Here is a 19126-nt window from a genome sequence, read left to right on the forward strand (position 1 = left end):
CTTCCTGCTCCGGTGCCGGCGGAGGTGCGTCGGGGGTCCCGGGGGGAGACCGGGGCGGGACGTGGGCGGTTCTGGAGCCTGGGGGGCCCCGGGGAGGGGGGCACAGGCAGGGGACCCCGGCTGGGGCACACAAAGCGTCCCTGGGAGGGTGGTCCCGCTGGGCGGGGGGCGTTCAGGGGCACCCATCCCACTGGGATGGGGTTCAGTGGGGGGGGTTCAATGCCCCGGGGGGTTCAGTGGGGGTCCGGTCTAGGGGCCCTCTGAGGAGGGGTCTGGGGGTGCTGAGGGCCCTCGTGTGGGCGTTCAGTGCGTGTGCCCCCCGCCCCGGGTGGGGAACCCCCCTGGGCTCACCCCTTGCTCCCACGTCAGGACGCGGTTGCCGGTCCGCGACCACCCCAGCGGGAGCGAGGGGACCCCCGGGAACTGCCGGCAGTGAAGAGAGACCCCCGGGACCACCCGGAACCAGAGCAGAGGAACCCCCGGGACCACCCCGAACCAGAGCAGAGGGACCCCCGGGAGCACCCAGGAGCAGAGCAGAGGGACCCCTGGGAGCTGCCGGCAGAGCAGAGAGACCCCCGGGACCACCCAGGAGCAGAGCAGGGGGATCCCCGGGACCACCCAGAACCAGAGCAGAGAGACCCCCGGGAGCACCCAGAACCAGAGCAAAGGGACCCCCGGGAGCTGCCGGGGCTGAGGCAGAGCGAGGGGACCCCCGGGACGCCCCAGGACTGAGCAGGAGCAGAGGGACCCCCGGGAGCAGCCGGGATTAAGTAGGAGCGGAAAGACCCCCGGGACCGAGCAGGAGCAGCGGGACCCCCGGGAGCAGAGGGACCCCCAAGGACCGAGCAGGAGCAGCGGGACCCCCGGGAGCAGCGGGACCCCCGGGAGCAGCGGGACCCCGGGCCGCCGGTGCTGCAGGCAGGTACGTGGGGTGCAGATGTTCCCAGCCGGGACGCGCGGCTGTTTCTCACCCTCCGGTCCCGCCGTGACCCCGGGGGGGTCCTCGGGACGCCCCCCCTGAGCCGCTGTCCCCCCCCAGCATGGCGCAGTGGCAGGAGGTGCAGAGCTTGGCCAACACTTACCTGGAGCAGGTGCACCAGCTGTACGCGGGCTCGGCGCTGCCCATGGCCGTGCGCCAGTCCCTGGCGGCCTGGATCGAGAACCAGAACTGGTACCGGGGGGAACCGGGGCTGGGGGCGGCACCGGGGGGAACCGGGGCTGGGGGGGATACCGGGGGGAACAGGGACTGGGGGCGGTACCGGGGGGAACCGGGGCTGGGGGGGATACCGGGGGGAACCGGGGCTGGGGGGGATACCGGGGGGAACCGGGGCTGGGGGCGGCACCGGGGGGAACCGGGGCTGGGGGGGATACCGGGGGGAACCGGGGCTGGGGACGGCACCGGGGGGAACCGGGCTGGGGGCGGTACCGGGGGGAACCGGGGCTGGGGGCGGCACCGGGGGGGCGTGGCGGTGTTCGAGGGTCCCCAGGACGAGGGAAGAGATGAAAAACTTGACTCCGTTGTTCAGAAGGCTGATATCATATATTATATTATATATATTATTTGTAATATAATATAATATAATATAATATAATATAATATAATATAATATAATATAATATAATATAATATAATATAATTAATATAATATAATATAATATAATACTATGCTACACTAAAACTATACTAAAAGAATAGAAGAATGGATTTCATCAGAAAGCTAGAAAGGAATGAATAATAAACTGACTTTCCAGTTTCAGAAGGCTGATATCATGTATCATATCATATATCATATTATATATCATATATCATATTTTTATATTATATTAAAATATATATAGTGTATATTGTTTGCTATATAGAACGGATTATATTATATTATATTATATTATATTATATTATATTATATTATATTATATTATATTACATTACATTACATTACATTACATTACATTATATATTATTATATCAGCTATACTAAAACGATTCTAAAATAATAGAAGAAAGGATTTCATCAGAAAGCTAGAAAGAAATGAATAAAAAAAACCCGGCGAAGGGATTTTTATAAAATATCCCAGGGGCAGGGGGTGCGGGCGGTGCTGAGCCGGGTCAGAGCCTGGGGCTGAGCCTGGGGCAGAGCCGGGACAGAGCCGGGGCCGAGCCGGGACAGAGCCAGGGCTGAACCGGTGCCGAGCCAGGACAGAGCCGGGGCCGAGCCGGGGCCGAGCCGGGACAGAGCCGGGACAGAGCCAGGGCTGAACCGGTGCCGAACCGGGACAGAGCCGGGGCCGAGCCGGGGCTGAGCCTGGGGCCGAGCCGGGGCTGAGCCTGGGGCCGAGCCGGGGCTGAACCGGGGCAGAGCCGGGACAGAGCCGGGGCAGAGCCAAGGCTGAACCGGTGCCGAACCGGTGCCGAGCCGGGGCCGAGCCGGGACAGAGCCGGTGCCGAACCGGGGCAGAGCCGGGGCTGAACCGGGGCAGAACCGATGCTGAGCCCCCGCTCCGCAGGCGCCAGGCGGCGGAGCCGCTCTGCTCGCAAGCCCGCATGCTGTTCCAGTCCTTACTGTTCGTACTGGGAGAGCGCCTGGGCAGCCTGGGCTCGGACCGCGAGGATTTCATGCTGCAGCACAACCTGCGCAAGGCTCACCGCGACCTCCAGGTGCGCTTCGGGGCAGGGGGAGGGCAGTGGGGAGGGGTCTCCGCGCCGCGCTCACCCCCCGAGCCCCCCGCAGGCTGAGTTCGAGGAGGAGCCGGAGAGATTCGCCAATCTGGTGGCCAACCTGCTGCAGGAGGAGCGGCGAATCCTGCGCCTGGGGCAGGCGGGGGGGCAGGTAGGGCAGGGCTGGGTGCCCCCTCCCCACACCCCGGGGGTCCCGCGGCCGCCCCCCACCCCGTGTCTCCCTAGGGCGGTTCGGCCCCCGCGCCCAGCCCGGCCCCGGAGAGCGGGCGGGAGCAGCAGATCCAGCGGCGCCTGGCCGAGTTCCACACGGCGCTGCAGGTAACCCCCTCACCCGCACCTCTGCGACCCCCGAGACCCCCTTCGAGCCCCCCCGGCCCCTCCTGACCCCGCTGTGCCCGCAGGAAGCCGAACGAGCCTTCAGGCACCTGGAGGATTTGCAGGATGCCTTCGACTTCTGCTTCAAGGTGCATTACCAGCCAGGTGAGCCCCACGGCGGGGAGATGAGGGGTGGGCACTGCCCTGCCCCCCCCCCCCCGAGCCCCCCAAAACCCTGAGCTAGCCCCTCTGTCCTCAGGTGAGGAGAGGAACCGGGACCCCGGGTACCAGCAGGAGCTCCAATCCCTCCAGGCCAAACTGCAGAACCTGGACCGGCAGCGGCGGGTGAGGAGGGGGGGGGTCGGGCTGGGTTTTGGGGAGGGTCGTGCCCTCCCTGAGCACCCCCTTCAGAGCCACCTCTCCCTCCAGGAGGTGCTGGCTCAGATGCAGCAGCTTTTGGGGCGCAGCGAGACCCTGCAGGAGCTGCTGCAGCAGGAGTTGGGGGGCTGGCGGGCGCGGCAGCAGCGCCTGTGCCTGGGGGGCTCCGGCGACACCAACCTGCGCCCGCTGGAGACCTGGTACGGTTTGGGGGGCTTGGGGGGCTCGGGGGGCTGCAGCCGGACCCCTCTGAGCTCCCTGAACCCTGCAGGTTCACGGAGTTGGGCCAGGGGTTGTTCCAGCTGCGGCAGCTGCTGCGGGCGCTGGGTGACCTGCGGCAAAAGGTGACCTACGCCAGGGACCCGCTGGTGGCAGAGACGCCCCTGCTGGAGCAGAGGCTGCAGGAGCAGCTCACACACCTGCTGAAGAGGTGGGGCTGGGCCAGGAGGGCTCCAGGGAAAGGTTCTTCCCCCCCCAGAGGGTGGTGGAGAGCTGGGGAAGCTCTCCAGGGAATGGTGACCAAGGGTGAGGGAGATCTGGGAGTGTTTGGACAACAACAGGGTGGGATTTTGGGGTGTCTGTGCAGGTCTGGATGATCCTCACGGGTCTCTTGCAGCTCTGGGAATTCTGTAATTCAGGAGGGTTTGGGCACTGGTCTCAGATTTGGGGGGAAATTTGTGGTCTGTGCTGGGTTGGACTTTGATCCTGATGGGTCCCTTGCAGCTCTGGATGACTCAGGAGGTCTCCAGGGAATGGTGACCAAGGGTGAGGGAGATCTGGGAGTGTTTGGACAACATCGGGGTGGGATTTTGGGGTGTTTGTGCAGGTCTGGATGATCCTCACGGGTCTCTTGCAGCTCTGGGAATTCTGTAATTCAGGAGGGTTTGGGCACTGGTCTCAGATCTGGGGGGAAATTTGTGGTCTGTGCTGGGCTGGACTTTGATCCTGATGGGTCCCTTCCAGCTCTGGATGATTCAAAAGCTCTCCAGGGAATGGTGACCAAGAGTGAGGGAGCTCTGGGAGTGTTTGGACAACAACAGGGTGGGATTTTGGGGTGTTTGTGCAGGGTCTGGAGTGGGATCAATGATCCTGATGGGTCCCTTGCAGCTCTGGATGACTCAGGAGGTCTCCAGGGAATGGTGACCAAGGGTGAGGGAGATCTGGGAGTGTTTGGACAACATCGGGGTGGGATTTTGGGGTGTTTGTGCAGGTCTGGATGATCCTCACGGGTCTCTTGCAGCTCTGGGAATTCTGTAATTCAGGAGGGTTTGGGCACTGGTCTCAGATCTGGGGGGAAATTTGTGGTCTGTGCTGGGCTGGACTTTGATCCTGATGGGTCCCTTCCAGCTCTGGATGATTCAAAAGCTCTCCAGGGAATGGTGACCAAGGGTGACAGAGCTCTGGGAGTGTTCAGACAAAGCTCCCAGGCACGTTTTGGGGTGTTTGTGCAGGGTCTGGAGTGGGATCAATGATCCTCATGGGTCCCTTGCTGCTCTGGATGACTCAGGAGGTCTCCAGGGAATGGTGACCAAGGGTGAGGGAGCTCTGGGAGTGTTTGGACAACAACGGGGTGGGATTTTGGGGTGTTTGTGCAGGTCTGGATGATCCTCATGGGTCTCTTGCAGCTCTGGGAATTCTGTAATTCAGGAGGTCAGGGAGGGTTTGGGCACTGGGCTCAGATTTGGGAGGAAATTTGTGCTGTCCTGTGCTGGGCCAGCAGCTGGACTTTGATCCTGATGGATCCCTTCCAGCTCTGGATGATTCAAGAGGTCAGGGAGAGGTTGGGCAAAGCTCTCAGGTGCTGGGATTTAGGATTTTTGGGGCTGTCCTGGGACTCAAAGATTGTTGTGGGCCCCTTCTCACCTCAAGGAGCATTTGGAGAAGGCTCTCAGGGACAGGGTGGGATTTTGGGGAGTCTTGAGTGTGGAGCTGGGCTTTGGTCCCTGTAGGACCCTTCCAGCTCAGGATATTCCGTAATTCCAGGGGTCAGGGACAGTTTGGACAACGCTGTCAGGCCCTCAATGCTCTCAGGTTGGGGACTGGGGGACTTTTGGGGTTGTCCCATGCCAGGCCAGGGGTTGGAGATCATCCTGATGGGTCCCTCCCATCTCTGGGTATTTGGATATCACTCAAATGTTGGGATTTGGGACTGGGGGAACTTTTGGGGTTGTCCTGTGCCAGGCCAGAATCTGGAGATCATCCTGATGGGTCCCTTCCATCTCTGGGTGTTCGGACACCACTCAAACGTTGGGATTTGGGACTGGGGGGACTTTTGGGTGTCCTGTGCCAACTTTTGGGGATGTCCTGTGCCAGGAGGTGGACTCCTGATGGGTCCCTCCCATCTCTGGGTTTTTGGATATCACTGAGATGTTGGGATTTGGGACTGGGGGGACTTTTGGGGTTGTCCTGTGCCAACTTTTGGTGTTGTCCAGTGCCAGGAGTTGGACTTTTGATGGGTTCCTTCCATCTCTGGGTATTCCATAGCTCTGGACGTGTTTGGACACCACTCAAACATTGGGATTTAGGTGATTTTGGGGTGTCTCATGCCAAACCAGCAGTCAAACCTGCACGGCTTCCCTCCAACCTGGGATATTCCAGGATTTTCAGAAGTGGGGCAGCCCAGGAGCACGGGGGGGTCTCGGGGAGCACAGGGGGGTCTCGGGGCAGCCTGGGGAGTTTGGGGGCGGGGGTCTGGGGGCAGCCCAGGCAGGACAAGGGGGTCTTGGGGCAGCTCTGGGAGGACAGGGGGGTCTCGGGGAGCACAGGGGGGATCTCGGGGCAGTTCCAGGGAGCACAGGGGGGTCTCAGGGAGCACGGGGGGGTCTCAGGGGGCACGGGGGCGTCTTGGAGCAGCCTGGGTAGGACAGGGGGATCTGGGGCAGCCCGGGGAGCACGGGGGGTCTCGGGGAGCACAGGGGGGTCTCGAGGCAGCCGTAGGAGGACAGGGGGGTCTCGGGGAGCACAGGGGGGTCTCGAGGCAGCCCGGGGAGCACGGGGGGGTCTCGGGGAGGACAGGGGAGTCTCAGGGCAGCCTAGGGAGAATGGGGGGGGCTCGGGGCAGCCCAGGCAGGACAGGGGGGTCTCGGGGCAGCTCTGGGAGGACAGGGGGGTCTCGGGGAGCGCGGGGGGATCTGGAGCAGCCTGGGCAGGACAGGGGGATCTGGGGCAGCCCGGGGAGCACAGGGGGGTCTCAGGACAGCCCGAGGAGCACAGGGGGGTCTCAGGACAGCCCGGGGAGCACGGGGGGGTCTCAGGACAGCCCGGGGAGCACGGGGGGGTCTCAGGGCAGCCCTGACCCCCCGTTTTCCCCAGCGCCTTCGTGGTGGAGCAGCAGCCCAGCACGCCCAACCCCGGGAAGCGGCCGCTGGTGCTGCGCACCGCCGGGAAGTTCTCGAGCCGCGCCCGCCTGCTGGTGAGGCTGCACGACCGCAACCACCGCATGGAGGCGCGGATCCACATCGACAGGTGGGGCACGGGCAGCAGCGGGGGGAACCTCGCAGGCGCCAGAGAGTTCTTAAATTAAATTAAATTGCTTCCATTCCATTGTTTAATTTATTAAAGTAAATAGTAATAAATAATTATATTAATGTATTAAATAAAATAAGTATAAATAATTGCATTATTAAATTTATTCCATTTTAATTAATTAAATTATTTAAGTTATTCAATTAAATAATAGTCATTATATATTATACTATATATATTATATATATTAAATATAATAAATATTATAATAATATATACTATTATATATTATTTAATATAGTATATTTTATTATTAAATTAAAATTTTTAATTTTTTAAATTAAATAATAATGAATCTCGTTATTTAATTGAATAAATTAAATAATAACTATAATTATATTGCTTTAATTTATTTAATAAAACAATATTAATAAGTAATAATATTTTTAAATTATTCATTTTTATTTATTAGATTATGTAAAATATTCAATTAAATAAAAATCCGAAATAATTATTTTATATAATATATTAAATTTTAATTTATTAAATTAAATTTTAATTTATTAAATTAAGTAATAACTATAAACAATTATCGTATTGAATACATTAAATTTAATTTTATCAAATTAAAATTTTTAATTTATTAAATAACAATGGTAAAGAATGATATGATTTAATTTATTCAAATTTTAAATTGTTAAATTATGGTAAAAATTATATAGAATAAACTAAGAATTTAGATCTTATAATAAAGATAAATATAAATATAATGTCAATTAGACATTACAATTTTATGTGTGTCCCACCGGCCCTGACCCCCCCTTGTCTCTCGCAGGGACCCCCCCAACATCAAAGGGTGAGAGCTGGGACAGCGCTGGAGGGGCTGCGACCCCACCCCGGGGGTCCTGACCCCCGCCCCCGGTCCTGGGGGGGGGTCCCGACCACCCCCTGCCATCGAGGGGTCCCGACCCCCCACCCATAGCCCCCCACGGTGGTCCCAGCCCCCCCAGGTCCCTTCCCGGTGGTCTCGACCCCTCCCCATGTGCCCTCATGGTGGTCCTGACCCCCCCCATGCTCTCCCAGGGGTCCTAATCCCCCCATATCCCTCCCGGTGGTTCCGACCCCCTCCCAGGTGCCCCCCAGGTGGTCCTGACCCCCTCCCAGGTGCCTTTCCGGGGGTCCCAACCACCCATGTCCCTCCCGGTGGTCCCGACCCCCTCCCAGGTGCACTCCTAGGGGTCCCGACCGCCCCCCATGTGTCCCCCAGGTGGTCCCGACCCCCACCCAGGTGCCCTCCCGGGGGTCCCAACCCCCTCATGTGCCTCCCGGGGGTCCCGACCCCCTCCCATGTGTCCCCCAGGTGGTCCCGACCCCCGCCCAGGTGCCCTCCCGGGGGTCCCAACCCCCTCATGTGCCCTCCTAGGGGTCCCAGCCCCCTCCCACCAGGTCCCCTCCGGGGGGGTCCCGACCCCCGCCCACCTCCCGCCTGTGCCCCGCAGGTTCCGCCGCTTCAACATCCTGACATCGAGCAGCAAAACGCTCCTGGCCGGGGACAGTCCCCAGGACGGGCTGGTCTGCGACTTCCAGTACCTCGTAGGGACCCCCCCGGACCCCCCCAGACCCCCAAATCCCCTCCCCCGGGGCGGGGGGCACGGTGAGGACCCCTCCCCAGCCTGGTCTGACTCTGCCGTCCCCACAGACGCTGAAGGAGCAGAAGGACAGCAGGGCTGGCAAGGGCAAAGGTGCCAGCGGCGAGGTGGGCACGGGATGGGGCTGGGGGGCCGTGGGGGGGCCGGGCTGGGCGGTGACAGCGGTGTCACCTCCCCCCAGGGTCCCCTGGTTGTGACAGAGGAGCTGCACCTCATCACCTTCACGCTGGCTTACGCCTACTGCGGGCTGGAGCTGGAGCTGGAGGTGAGGGCTGGGGGGGTTGGGGGGCTTGGGGACAGCCAGGAGGGGCTGGGGACAGCCAGCCTGAGCCCTGTCCCCTCCCCAGGCCACCACGCTGCCCTTTGTCATCATCTCCAACAACAACCAGTTCTCCAGCGCCTGGGCCTCCATCCTCTGGTTCAACATGCTCAGCTCGGACCCCAAGGCGAGCGGGACCCCTGTCCCCGTGCCACCCCTGCCTCGTGTCCCCTGTGCTGCTCCTTGTCCCCTCCCCAGCCCTGTCCCCATCCTGGTTGTCCCCTGTGCCCTGTCCCCAGTTCTAGGCCTGGTCCCTGCCCCATCCCAGGTGGTCCCCTGGTCCCAGTGCCCTGCCCTGCCTCGTGTCCTTGTCCTTGGTCCTTGTCCCATCCCCTGCTTTGATGCCTGTCCTTGGTCCCTGTCCCTTGGGCCCTGTCCCCTGCCCTGGTGCCTGTCCCCATCCCTTGAACCCCATCCCCTGCCACATGTCCCCATCCCCTGGTCCCTGTCCTGTCCCCTGGTCCCTGTCCCTGTCCTGTCCCTTAATCCCTGTCCCATCCCCTGGTCCCCATCCTGTCCCCTGGTCCCTGTCCCATCCCCTGGTCCCCATCCTATCCCCTGCTCCCTGTCCCATCTCTTGGTCCTTGTCCCCTGCCCTGGTGCATGTCCCCATCCCCTGCTCTTGTCCCTGTCCCCTGCCACGTGTCCCCATCCCCCTGTCTGATCCCTGTCCCCTGCTCCAGTGCATGTGCCCCCCTCCCCATGTCCCCCTTCCCTACCTATGTCCCCCTCCTGTCCTCTCCCAATGTCCCTGTCCCCTCCATGTCCCCATCCCCTGCTCCTGTGCATGTCCCCATCCCCTCCTGGTGTCCCCATCCCCTCCACGTGTCCCCATCCCCTCCACATGTCCCCAGCCCCTCCTGCTGTCCCCAGCCCCGCTCACCCCGTGTCCCCCCGTGTCCCCCTCCTGCTGTCCCCAGCCCTGCTCACCCCCTGTCCCCCATGTCCTCCGTGTCCCCCGTGTCCCCCTCCTGCTGTCCCCAGCCCCGCTCACCCCCTGTCCCCCCCCCGTGTCCCCCGTGTCCCCCTCCCACTGTCCCCAGCCCTGCTCACTCCATGTCCCCCATGTCCTCCGTGTCCCCCGTGTCCCCCTCCTGGTGTCCCCATCCCCTCCACATGTCCCATCCCCTCCACATGTCCCCAGCCCCTCCTGCTGTCCCCAGCCCCGCTCACCCCGTGTCCCCCCGTGTCCCCCTCCCACTGTCCCCAGCCCCGCTCACCCCCTGTCCCCCCGTGTCCCCCCGTGTCCCCAGGCCCAGCAGTTCTTCTCGTCCCCTCCTCCTGCCCCGTGGCCCCGGCTGGCCGAGGTGCTGAGCTGGCAGTTCCAGAGCGTGGCCGAGCGGGGCCTCAGCCGGGACAACCTCCTGATGCTGGCCAAGAAACTCCTGGGTAAGGCTGGGGACACCGGGGACATGGGGGGACACGGGGGGACATGGCTGCACTGTCCCCCTCACCCTGCTCTCACCCCAAGGCTCGAAGCCGTCACCGGACAGCACCGTGGCCTGGCACAAGTTCTCAAAGGTCAGTAGGGCCTGTCCCCTCTGTCCCATGGCCCTGTCCCCTCTGTCCTGCATGTCCCCCCTGTCCCTCATGTCTCCATATCCCTCCCTGCCCCTCTGTGTCCCCCTCTGTCCCTCCATGTCCCTTCATGTCCCCTCTTTCCCTCCTTGTCACCCTCTGTCCTTCCATGTATCCCCAGTCCCTATGTGTCCTTACATGTCCCCTCTGTCCCTCCATGTCCCTCCATATCCCCTGTCCCCTCCACGTCTCCCCATGTCCCCTCTGTCCCTCCATGTCCCCTCATGTCCCCATTACCCCCATGTCCCCCCCATGTCCCCCCATGTCCCCCCATGTCCCCTCCCTGTCCCCTCCCTGTCCCTCCCTGTCCCTCCATGTCCCCATGTCCCTCCCTGTGTCCCCCATGTGTCCCTGTGTCCCCCATGTGTCCCTGTGTCCCCCATGTGTCCCCATGTCCCCTCCATGTCCCCTCTGTCCCTCCATATCCCCATGTCCCTCCCATGTCCCCCCATCCCCACGTCCCCCCATGTCCCCACCATGTCCCCCCATGTCCCCATGTGTTCCCATGTCCCCCATGTCCCCCTGTCCCCCCATCCCCCCATCCCCCCACCATGTCCCCCATCCCCCCCATATCCCTCCATGTCCCCCCATGTCCCCATGTCCCCCTCATGTCCCCCCCATGTCCCCCCCATCTCCCCATGTCCCCCCCATGTCCCCCCATCCCCATCCTCCCATGTCCCCCCGTCCCCCCCATATCCCCCCATGTCCCCTCCATGTCCCCTCCATGTCCCCCCATGTCCCCCCATGTCCCCATGTCCCCCCATGTCCTCCCCATGTCCCCCCATGTCCCCCCCATCTCCCCATGTCCCCCCCATGTCCCCCCCATGTCCCCCCATGTCCCCCCCATATCCCTCCATGTCCCCCCCATGTCCCCCCATGTCCCCCCCATGTCCCCCCCATGTCCTCCCCATGTCCCCCCATGTCCCCCCCATGTCCCCATGTCCCCCCATGTCCCCATGTCCCCCCATGTCCCCCCATGTCCCCATGTCCCCCCCTCAGGATGGAGCCTCCGGTTTCTCCTTCTGGGCCTGGCTGGACGGGATCCTGGGGCTGCTCCAGGAGCACCTCAAGCAGCTCTGGAAGCAGGGGTAGGAGCGGGGCTGGGCAGGGGGCCGGGGGGCTGGGCAGGGGGCCGGGGGTCCGCAGGGGCTGACGGTGCCTCCCCCAGACTCATCCTGGGCTTCGTGAGCCACAAGCAGGTGGAGAAACTGCTCCGCTCCAGGAGGACGGGGACGTTCCTGCTGCGCTTCAGCGAGAGCGTCCTGGGCGGTGTCACCTTCACCTGGGTGGAGCACCACGAGACAGGTGAGGGACCCCCCAGGAACCCCCCTGGAATCCCCTGGAGCCCCCCAGGAATCCCTGGAGCCCCCTAGGACTCCCTGGAACCCCCCAGGAATCCTCCTGGAATCCCCCAGGAACCCCCCAGGACCCCCCAGGACCCCCTGGAATCCCCAGGAACCCCCCAGGATCTCCTGGAACCCCCTGGAGGCCCCCAGGAACCCCCCAGGACCCCCCAGGACCCCCCTGGAACCCTCAGGAACCACCCAGGACCCCCAGGAACCCCCCAGGACCTCCTGTAACCCCCTGGAGCCCCCCAGGACCCCCAGGAACCCCCCAGGACCTCCTGGAACCCCCCAGGACGCCCCAAGAACCCCCAGGGACCCCCCAGGACCCCCTGGAGCCCCCCAGGAACCCCCCTGGAATCCCCCCAGGAACCCCCCCAGGACCCCCTGGAATCCCCCCAGGAACACCCCAGGACCCCCTGGAACCCCCCAGGACCCCCTGGAACCCCCAGGACCCCCCAGGAACCCCCCAGGACCTCCTGGAACCCCCAGGACCCCCCAGGAACCCCCCAGGACCCCCTGGAATCCCCCAGGACCCCCCCCCAGGACCCCCCAAGAACCCCCAGGACCTCCTGTAATGCCCTGGAGCCCCCCAGGACCCCCTGGAATCCCCCAGGAACCCCCCAGGACCCCCAGAAACCCCCCAGGACCCTCTGGCAGTGCTGGCCAGCAGTGGAGGCCTCTGGAGAGGGGATTTTCCAAGTCCCTGGTCGGGTTTATCACACCTGATGAGCAAATTTTGGGGAGAGCCTGGAGGCTCAGATGCACCGGAAGGCAAAGAAAAGATAAACCTCCATCCCCTGAAATTCAGTCAGCAAGAGGAGGAATTCTGATTTAGGTTCAGAATGGATGAAAATGGGGAATCTGAATTCAGGTTTAGGTTAGAAATTAATGAGAATGGGAATCTGAATTCAGGTTTAGGTTAGAAATTAATGAAAATGGGAATCTGAATTCAGAATTAGGTTAGAAATTAATGAAAATGGGGAATCTGAATTCAGGTTTAGGTTAGAAATTAATGAAAATGGGAATCTGAATTCAGGTTTAGGTTAGAAATTAATGAGAATGGCAAAGCTGAATTCAGATTTAGGTTCAAAATGGACAAGAACGGGGAATCTGAATTCAGAATTAGGTTAGAAATTAATGAAAATGGGGAATCTGAATTCAGAATTAGGTTAGAAATTAATGAAAATGCGGAATCTGAATTCTGATTTAGGTTCAGAATGGATGAAAATGGAGAATCTGAATTCAGGTTTAGGTTAGAAATTAATGAAAATGGGAATCTGAATTCAGGTTTAGGTTAGAAATTTATGAAAATGGGAATCTTAATTCAGGTTTAGGTTAGAAATTAATGAGAATGGCAGAGCTGAATTCAGATTTAGGTTCAAAATGGACAAGAACGGGGAAGCTGAATTCAGGTTTAGGTTAGAAATTAATGAGAATGGGAATCTTAATTCAGGTTTTGGTTAGAAATTAATGAAAATGGAAATCTGAATTCAGGTTTAGGTTAGAAATTAATCAAAATGGGAATCTGAATTCAGATTTAGGTTAGAAATTAATGAAAATGGGAATCTGAATTCAGGTTTAGGTTAGAAATTAATGAAAATTGGGAAGCTGAATTTAGATTAAAAATGGACAAGAATGGCAAAGCTGAATTCAGATTTAGGTTAGAAATTAATGAAAATGGGAATCTGAATTCAGATTTTGGTTCAAAATGGACGAGAATGGTGAAGTTGAATTCAGATTTAGGTTCAAAATGGATGAGAATGGTGGAGCTGGATCCAGATTTAGGTTAGAAATTAATGAAAATGGGAATCTAAATTCAGATTTAGGTTAAAAATGGATGAGAATGGTGGAGCTGAATTCAGATTTAGGTTCAAAATGGATGAGAATGGTGGAGCTGGATCCAGATTTAGGTTAAAAATGGGCAAGAATAGGGCAGCTGAATTAAGATTTAGGTTAGAAATGGATGAGAATGGCAAAGCTGAATTCAGATTTAGGTTAAAAATAGACGAGAATGGTGAAGCTGGATCCAGATTTAGGTTAGAAATGGATGAGGATGGTGGAGCTGGATCCAGATTTAGGTTAGAAATGGACGAGAATGCTGAAGCTGAATTCCCATCTCCAGCCCGGCTTTCTGTGGGACGCTGTGCCACCCCTCCAGCTGAGCCCCGCTGTCCCCCTGCAGGGTCCCCCACTTTCCCCGCCGTGGAGCCCTACACAGCCTCGGAGCTGGTGTCGCTGGCCCTGCCTGACATCATCCGTGACTACCACACGAGCCTGGAGGAGAAGAATCCAGAGAACCCCCTCAAGTTCCTGTACCCCAACACCCCCCGGGACGAGGCTTTCGGGCCCTACTACAGCCAGAGGCTGGAGGGTACGGCCTGGCACGGCCTGGCATGGCCTGGCACGGCCTGGCATGGCCTGGCACGGGCTGGGACTGAGCCAGGGCAGCGCCTGCCACCCCCCTGACCCCTCTCTTTGTCCCCAGGGAACCTGAGCGAGTCCCAGAAATACCTGAACCGGCGCCTCATCCGCGTGTCCTCCAGGTGAGGGGCTGGGGGGGCACCTCTGGGGGGCTGTGGGATCCCCTGACCCTGATTCCTGACAGTGACCCTGACCCTGATCCTGACCCTGATCCCTGACCCTGACCCCGACCCCTGACCCTGACCCCAATCCCTGACCCTGACCCCTGACCCTGACCCCAACCCCTGACCCTGACCCCAACCCCTGACCCTGACCCCGATCCCTGACCCCGATCCCTGACCCCAACCCCTGATCCCTGACCCCAATCCCTGACCCTGACCCCAATCCCTGACCCTGACCCTGACCCCTGACCCCGACCCCTGACCCCGATCCCTGATCCCTGACCCTGACCCCAACCCCCAATCCCAATCCCCAATCCCCAGCTCTGACCCCAATCCCTGACCCTAATCCCTGGTTCAACATGACCCCGATCCCTGACCCTGACCCCAATCCCTGACCCTGACCCCGATCCCTGATCCCTGACCCCGATCCCTGACAGTGACCCTGATCCCTGACCCTGACCCCAACCCCCAATCCCCAGCTCTGACCCCAATCCTTGACCCCAATCCCTGGTTCAACATGACTCCAATCCCTGACCCCAATCCCTGGTTCAACATGACCCCAATCCCTGACCCCAATCCCTGGTTCAACACGACCCCAATCCCTGACCCTGACCATGACTCCTGACCCCGATCCCCATTTCTAACCCCGACCCCTGACCCCAACCCCTGACCTTGACCCCCCATCCCTGACCCCCATCCCTGACCCCAGTCCCTGACCCCAGTCCCTGATCCCTGACTCTGACCCCTGACCCCAGTCCCTGACCCCAACCCCTGACTCTGACCCCGATCCCAGTCCCTGACCCCACCCCCTGATCCCAATCCCTGTCACTGACCCCAACCCTGACCCCACCCCCTGACCCCAATCCTCACCCCTGACCCCGACCCCTGACCCTGACCCCACCCCCTGACCCCAATCCCTGTCACTGACCCCATCCCCTGAGCCCAATCCCCACCCTCTGACCCCGATCCCAGTCCCTGACCCCACCCCCTGACCCTGACCTCACTCCCTGACCCTGATCCCAGTCACTGACCCCACCCCTGACCCCAACCCCTGTCACTGACCCCACCCTCTGACCCTGACCCCTGACCCCACCCCTGACCCTGACCCCTGACCCTGACCCCACCCCCTGACCCTGACCCCTGACCCTGACCCCCACCCCCTGACCCCAATCCCTGTCACTGACCCCACCTCCTGTCACTGACCCCACCCCTGACCCCACCTGCTGTCCCTGACCCCACCCCCTGACCCCACCTCCTGTCACTGACCCCGGCCCCGCCCCCTCCCCGCTGTCTGTCCCTCCAGGCCGCCCCACAGGCATCAGACCGAGGAGGAGCTGCTGGTGGCCACGGAGAACCTGGAGACGCTGCAGCTGCAGCCCCGAGGGCAGGGGACACCTGGGGACCTGGGGACACCTCAGGGGGTGGCCATGAGCCCAGGGACACTGCAGGTGGTGGCCATGAGCCCGGGGATACCGCAGGTCACCCCTGGGAGCTTCGGGACACCTCAGGGGGTGGCTACGAGCCCAGGGACTCTGCAGGTGGTGGCCTCAAGCCCAGAGACACTTCAGGTCACCCCTGGGAACTTGGGGACACCTCAGATGGTGGCTATGAGCCCAGGGACACTGCAGGTGGTAGCCACGAGCCCAGGGACACTTCAGGTCACTCCTGGGAACCTGGGGACACTTCAAGGGGTGGCCACAAGCCCAGGGACACTGCAGGTGGTGGCCCCAAGCCCAGGGACACTGCAGGTGGTAGCCACGAGCCCAGGGACACTTCAGGTCACCCCTGGGAACCTGGGGACACCTCAGATGGTAGCCACGAGCCCAGGGACACTGCAGGTCACCCCTGGGAACCTGGGGACACCACAGGTGATGGTCACAAGCCCAGGGACACTGCAGCCTACAGGCTTGGGGACACTACAGCCACAGCCCCAAAGGCTGGAGCCACCCCATGTGACACCAGGGGTCCCCAACATGCAGGGGACACTGCAGGTGGCACCAGGGGCTGTGGGGAGCGTGCAGGTGCTGCCTGGGGGGCTGCAGATGCTGCAGGTGGCCTCAGGGGGCTTGGGGACACTGCAGGGGACCGTGGAGACACCGCAGGTCCCCGAGGAGCAGGGGACACTGCCAGCGGAGCTGAGGGACCTGGAGCTGCTGCCAGGGGGACAGGACATGCAGGAGCTGCTGCAGGGGGGACAGGACGTGCAGGAGCTGCTGCAGTCTCTGGAGGGGCTGGAGGCGCCCTCGGGGACCCTGGGGACACTGGGGACACTGGGAGTGGCCGAGCTGATGCCAGATGTGGTGGCGACCTTGGAGGAGAGCTTCCAGCTGAGCCCTGGTGAGTGGCAGGGCTGGGCTGGGGACAGAGGTGTCCCCTGGGCACTGCCCTGTCCCCCTGGGTACTGTGCTGTCCCCCTGGGCACTGTGCTGTCCCCCTGGTCACTGTGCTGTCCCCTGGTCACTGCTTTGTCCCCGAGCACTGCCCTGTCCCCCTGTCCCTGCCCTGTCCCCCTGTCACTGCTCTGTCCCTTCGGGCACTGCCCTGTCCCCTGTCACTGCTTTGTCCCCGAGCACTGCCCTGTCCCCCTGTCACTGCCCTGTCCCCCTGGTCACTGTGCTGTCCCCTGGTCACTGCTCTGTCCCCTGAGCACTGAGGTGTCCCCTGAGCCCTGCTCTGTCCCCAGGCACTGCCCTCTCCCCCTGGGCACAGAGCTGTCCCCTGGTCTCTGCGCTGTCCCCTGTCCCTGCCCTGTCCCGTCAGGCACTGCCCTTTCCCCTGGTCCCTGCCCTGTCCCCTGTCACTGCCCTGTCCCCCTGTCACTGCTCTGTCCCCTGTCCCTGCCCTGACCCCTGTCACTGCCCTGTCCCCTGTCCCTGCTCTGTCCCCTGGTCCCTGCCCTGTCCCCTGGTCCCTGCCCTGTCCCCTGTCCCTGCCCTGTCCCCTCAGGCACTGCCCTGTCCCCTGTCACTGCTCTGTCCCCTGTCCCTGCCCTGTCCCCTGGTCACCGCCCTGTCCCCCTGTCACTGCTCTGTCCCTGAGCACTGCCCTGTCCCCTCAGGCACTGCCCTGTCCCCTGGTCACTGCTGTGTCCCCTGTCCCTGCTCTGTCCCCTGTCACTGCCCTGTCCCCCTGTCCCTGCCCTGTCCCCTGTCACTGCCCTGTCCCCTGGTCACTGCTGTGTCCCCTGTCACTTTTCTGTCCCCTGTCCCTGCCCTGTCCCCTGTCCCTGCCCTGTGCCCCTGTCACTGCCCTGTCCCCTGTCCCTGCCCTGTCCCCTGTCCCTGCCCTGTGCCCCTGTCACTGCCCTGTCCCCTGTCCCTGCTCTGTCCCCTGTCCCTGCCCTGACCCCTGTCCCTGCCCTGTCCCCTGTCCCTGCCCTGTCCCCTGTCACTGCCCTGTCCCCTCCGCAGGCAGCGCTGCTCTCCTGGACCAGCACGATCCGTTCCTGCCGCAGCCCGAGGACTCGGCCGTGCCCTCGGTGCCCTCCCTGTTCACCGACTTCCCCCCGCTCCAGATCGACGCCAGCGACTTCCAGTGACCCCTCCCCTCCCGGGGACCCCTCCCAGAGACCCCTCCGGGTCCCTTCTCCTCCAGAGACCCCTCCTCAGCCCCTTCCTTTCCAGGAACCCCGCCCGGTCCCTTCCCTCCCAGGGACCCCTCCCCAGCTCCTCTCCGGTCCCTCCCGGGGACCCCTCCCCGTCCCTTCCCCTCCCGGTCCCTTCCGTTCTTGGGACCTCTCCCCGGTCCCTTCCCTCCCAGGGACCCCTCCCCACCCCCCTCTCTGTAAATTAACCCCTTCCCGCCCCCCCCGCAGGCACTCGCCGCTCTCTCGTCTCCTTGGGAGCTTTATTAGAAACTGATAAATACCCGAGATAAATAAAGGACCGGCTCCGATCATAAATAACCCCGGGAGGGGCAATAAATAATGGGGAGGGGGCGGTGTCCGGGGGTGGGGGGCGATAAATAAGGGGGAGGGGCGATAAATAAGGGGGGGGCGATAAATAAGGGGAGGGGGCGATGTCCGGGGTGGCGGTCAGTGTCCGAGGGGAAGGGGGGGATGTCCGGGGTGGGGGTGTTCGGGGGGGGGGCGATGTTTGGGGGGGCTGTCTGGGGGTGGGGGGCGATGTCCGGAGGTGGGGGACTGTGGATAGGGGTCGGTGTCCGGGGGTGGAGGGCGATGTTTGGGGGGGGTCCGGGGGTGGGGGCGGTGTCGGGGGGTGGGGGCGGTGTCGGGGGTGGGGGCGGTGTCCGGCGGGGGCGGTGTCCGGGGGTGGGGTCGGTGTCCGGGGGTGGGGGCGGTGTCGGGGGTGGGGGCGGTGTCGGGGGTGGGGTCGGTGTCGGGGTGGGGTGTCGGTGTCCGGGGGTGGGGTCGATGTCCGGGGGTGGGGGCGGTGTCCGGGCTGGGGTCGGTGTCGGGGCTGGGGGCGGTGTCCGGGGGTGGGGGCGGTGTCGGGGTGGGGTGTCGGTGTCCGGGGGTGGGGGCGGTGTCCGGGGCTGGGGGCGGTGTCGGGGTGGGGTGTCGGTGTCCGGGGGTGGGGTCGATGTCCGGGGGTGGGGGCGGTGTCCGGGCTGGGGTCGGTGTCGGGGCTGGGGTCGGTGTCCGGGGGTGGGGTCGGTGTCGGGGGTGGGGGCGGTGTCCGGGCTGGGGTCGGTGTCGGGGTGGGGTGTCGGTGTCGGGGGTGGGGGCGGTGTCGGGGGTGGGGTCGGTGTCGGGGTGGGGTGTCGGTGTCGGGGGTGGGGGCGGTGTCCGGGGCTGGGGTCGGTGTCCGGGGGTGGGGGCGGTGTCCGGGGGTGGGGTCGGTGTCGGGGGTGGGGGC

General features: G+C 61.7%; 1 protein-coding gene across 3 annotated transcripts; it reads left to right on the forward strand.

Annotated features, from left to right (window-relative positions):
• The first annotated feature begins 785 nt into the window (after positions 1-785).
• Positions 786-18213, forward strand: STAT2 (signal transducer and activator of transcription 2). Of its 3 annotated transcripts, XM_059871732.1 has the most exons (24): positions 786-922; positions 1040-1171; positions 2506-2656; positions 2730-2828; positions 2903-2995; positions 3079-3157; positions 3237-3337; positions 3422-3570; positions 3642-3800; positions 6683-6835; positions 7671-7691; positions 8335-8428; positions 8535-8591; positions 8666-8749; positions 8832-8930; positions 10057-10192; positions 10275-10324; positions 11381-11469; positions 11550-11686; positions 13910-14098; positions 14213-14270; positions 15613-16087; positions 16148-16646; positions 17720-18213. In XM_059871732.1, the coding sequence occupies exons 2-24, from the start codon at positions 1041-1043 to the stop codon at positions 17845-17847; spliced, it is 3231 nt and encodes a 1076-aa protein (XP_059727715.1). In that variant the 5' UTR covers positions 786-922; position 1040; the 3' UTR covers positions 17848-18213. The 3 variants fall into 3 exon arrangements, with proteins under 3 accessions (XP_059727715.1, XP_059727713.1, XP_059727714.1); XM_059871730.1 differs by having other exon boundaries at positions 15613-16646; XM_059871731.1 differs by having other exon boundaries at positions 3252-3337; positions 15613-16646.
• Positions 18214-19126: the final 913 nt, after the last annotated feature.

This window comes from Haemorhous mexicanus, chromosome 33 (assembly GCF_027477595.1).
Source record: "Haemorhous mexicanus isolate bHaeMex1 chromosome 33, bHaeMex1.pri, whole genome shotgun sequence".
Taxonomy (NCBI): domain Eukaryota; kingdom Metazoa; phylum Chordata; class Aves; order Passeriformes; family Fringillidae; genus Haemorhous; species Haemorhous mexicanus.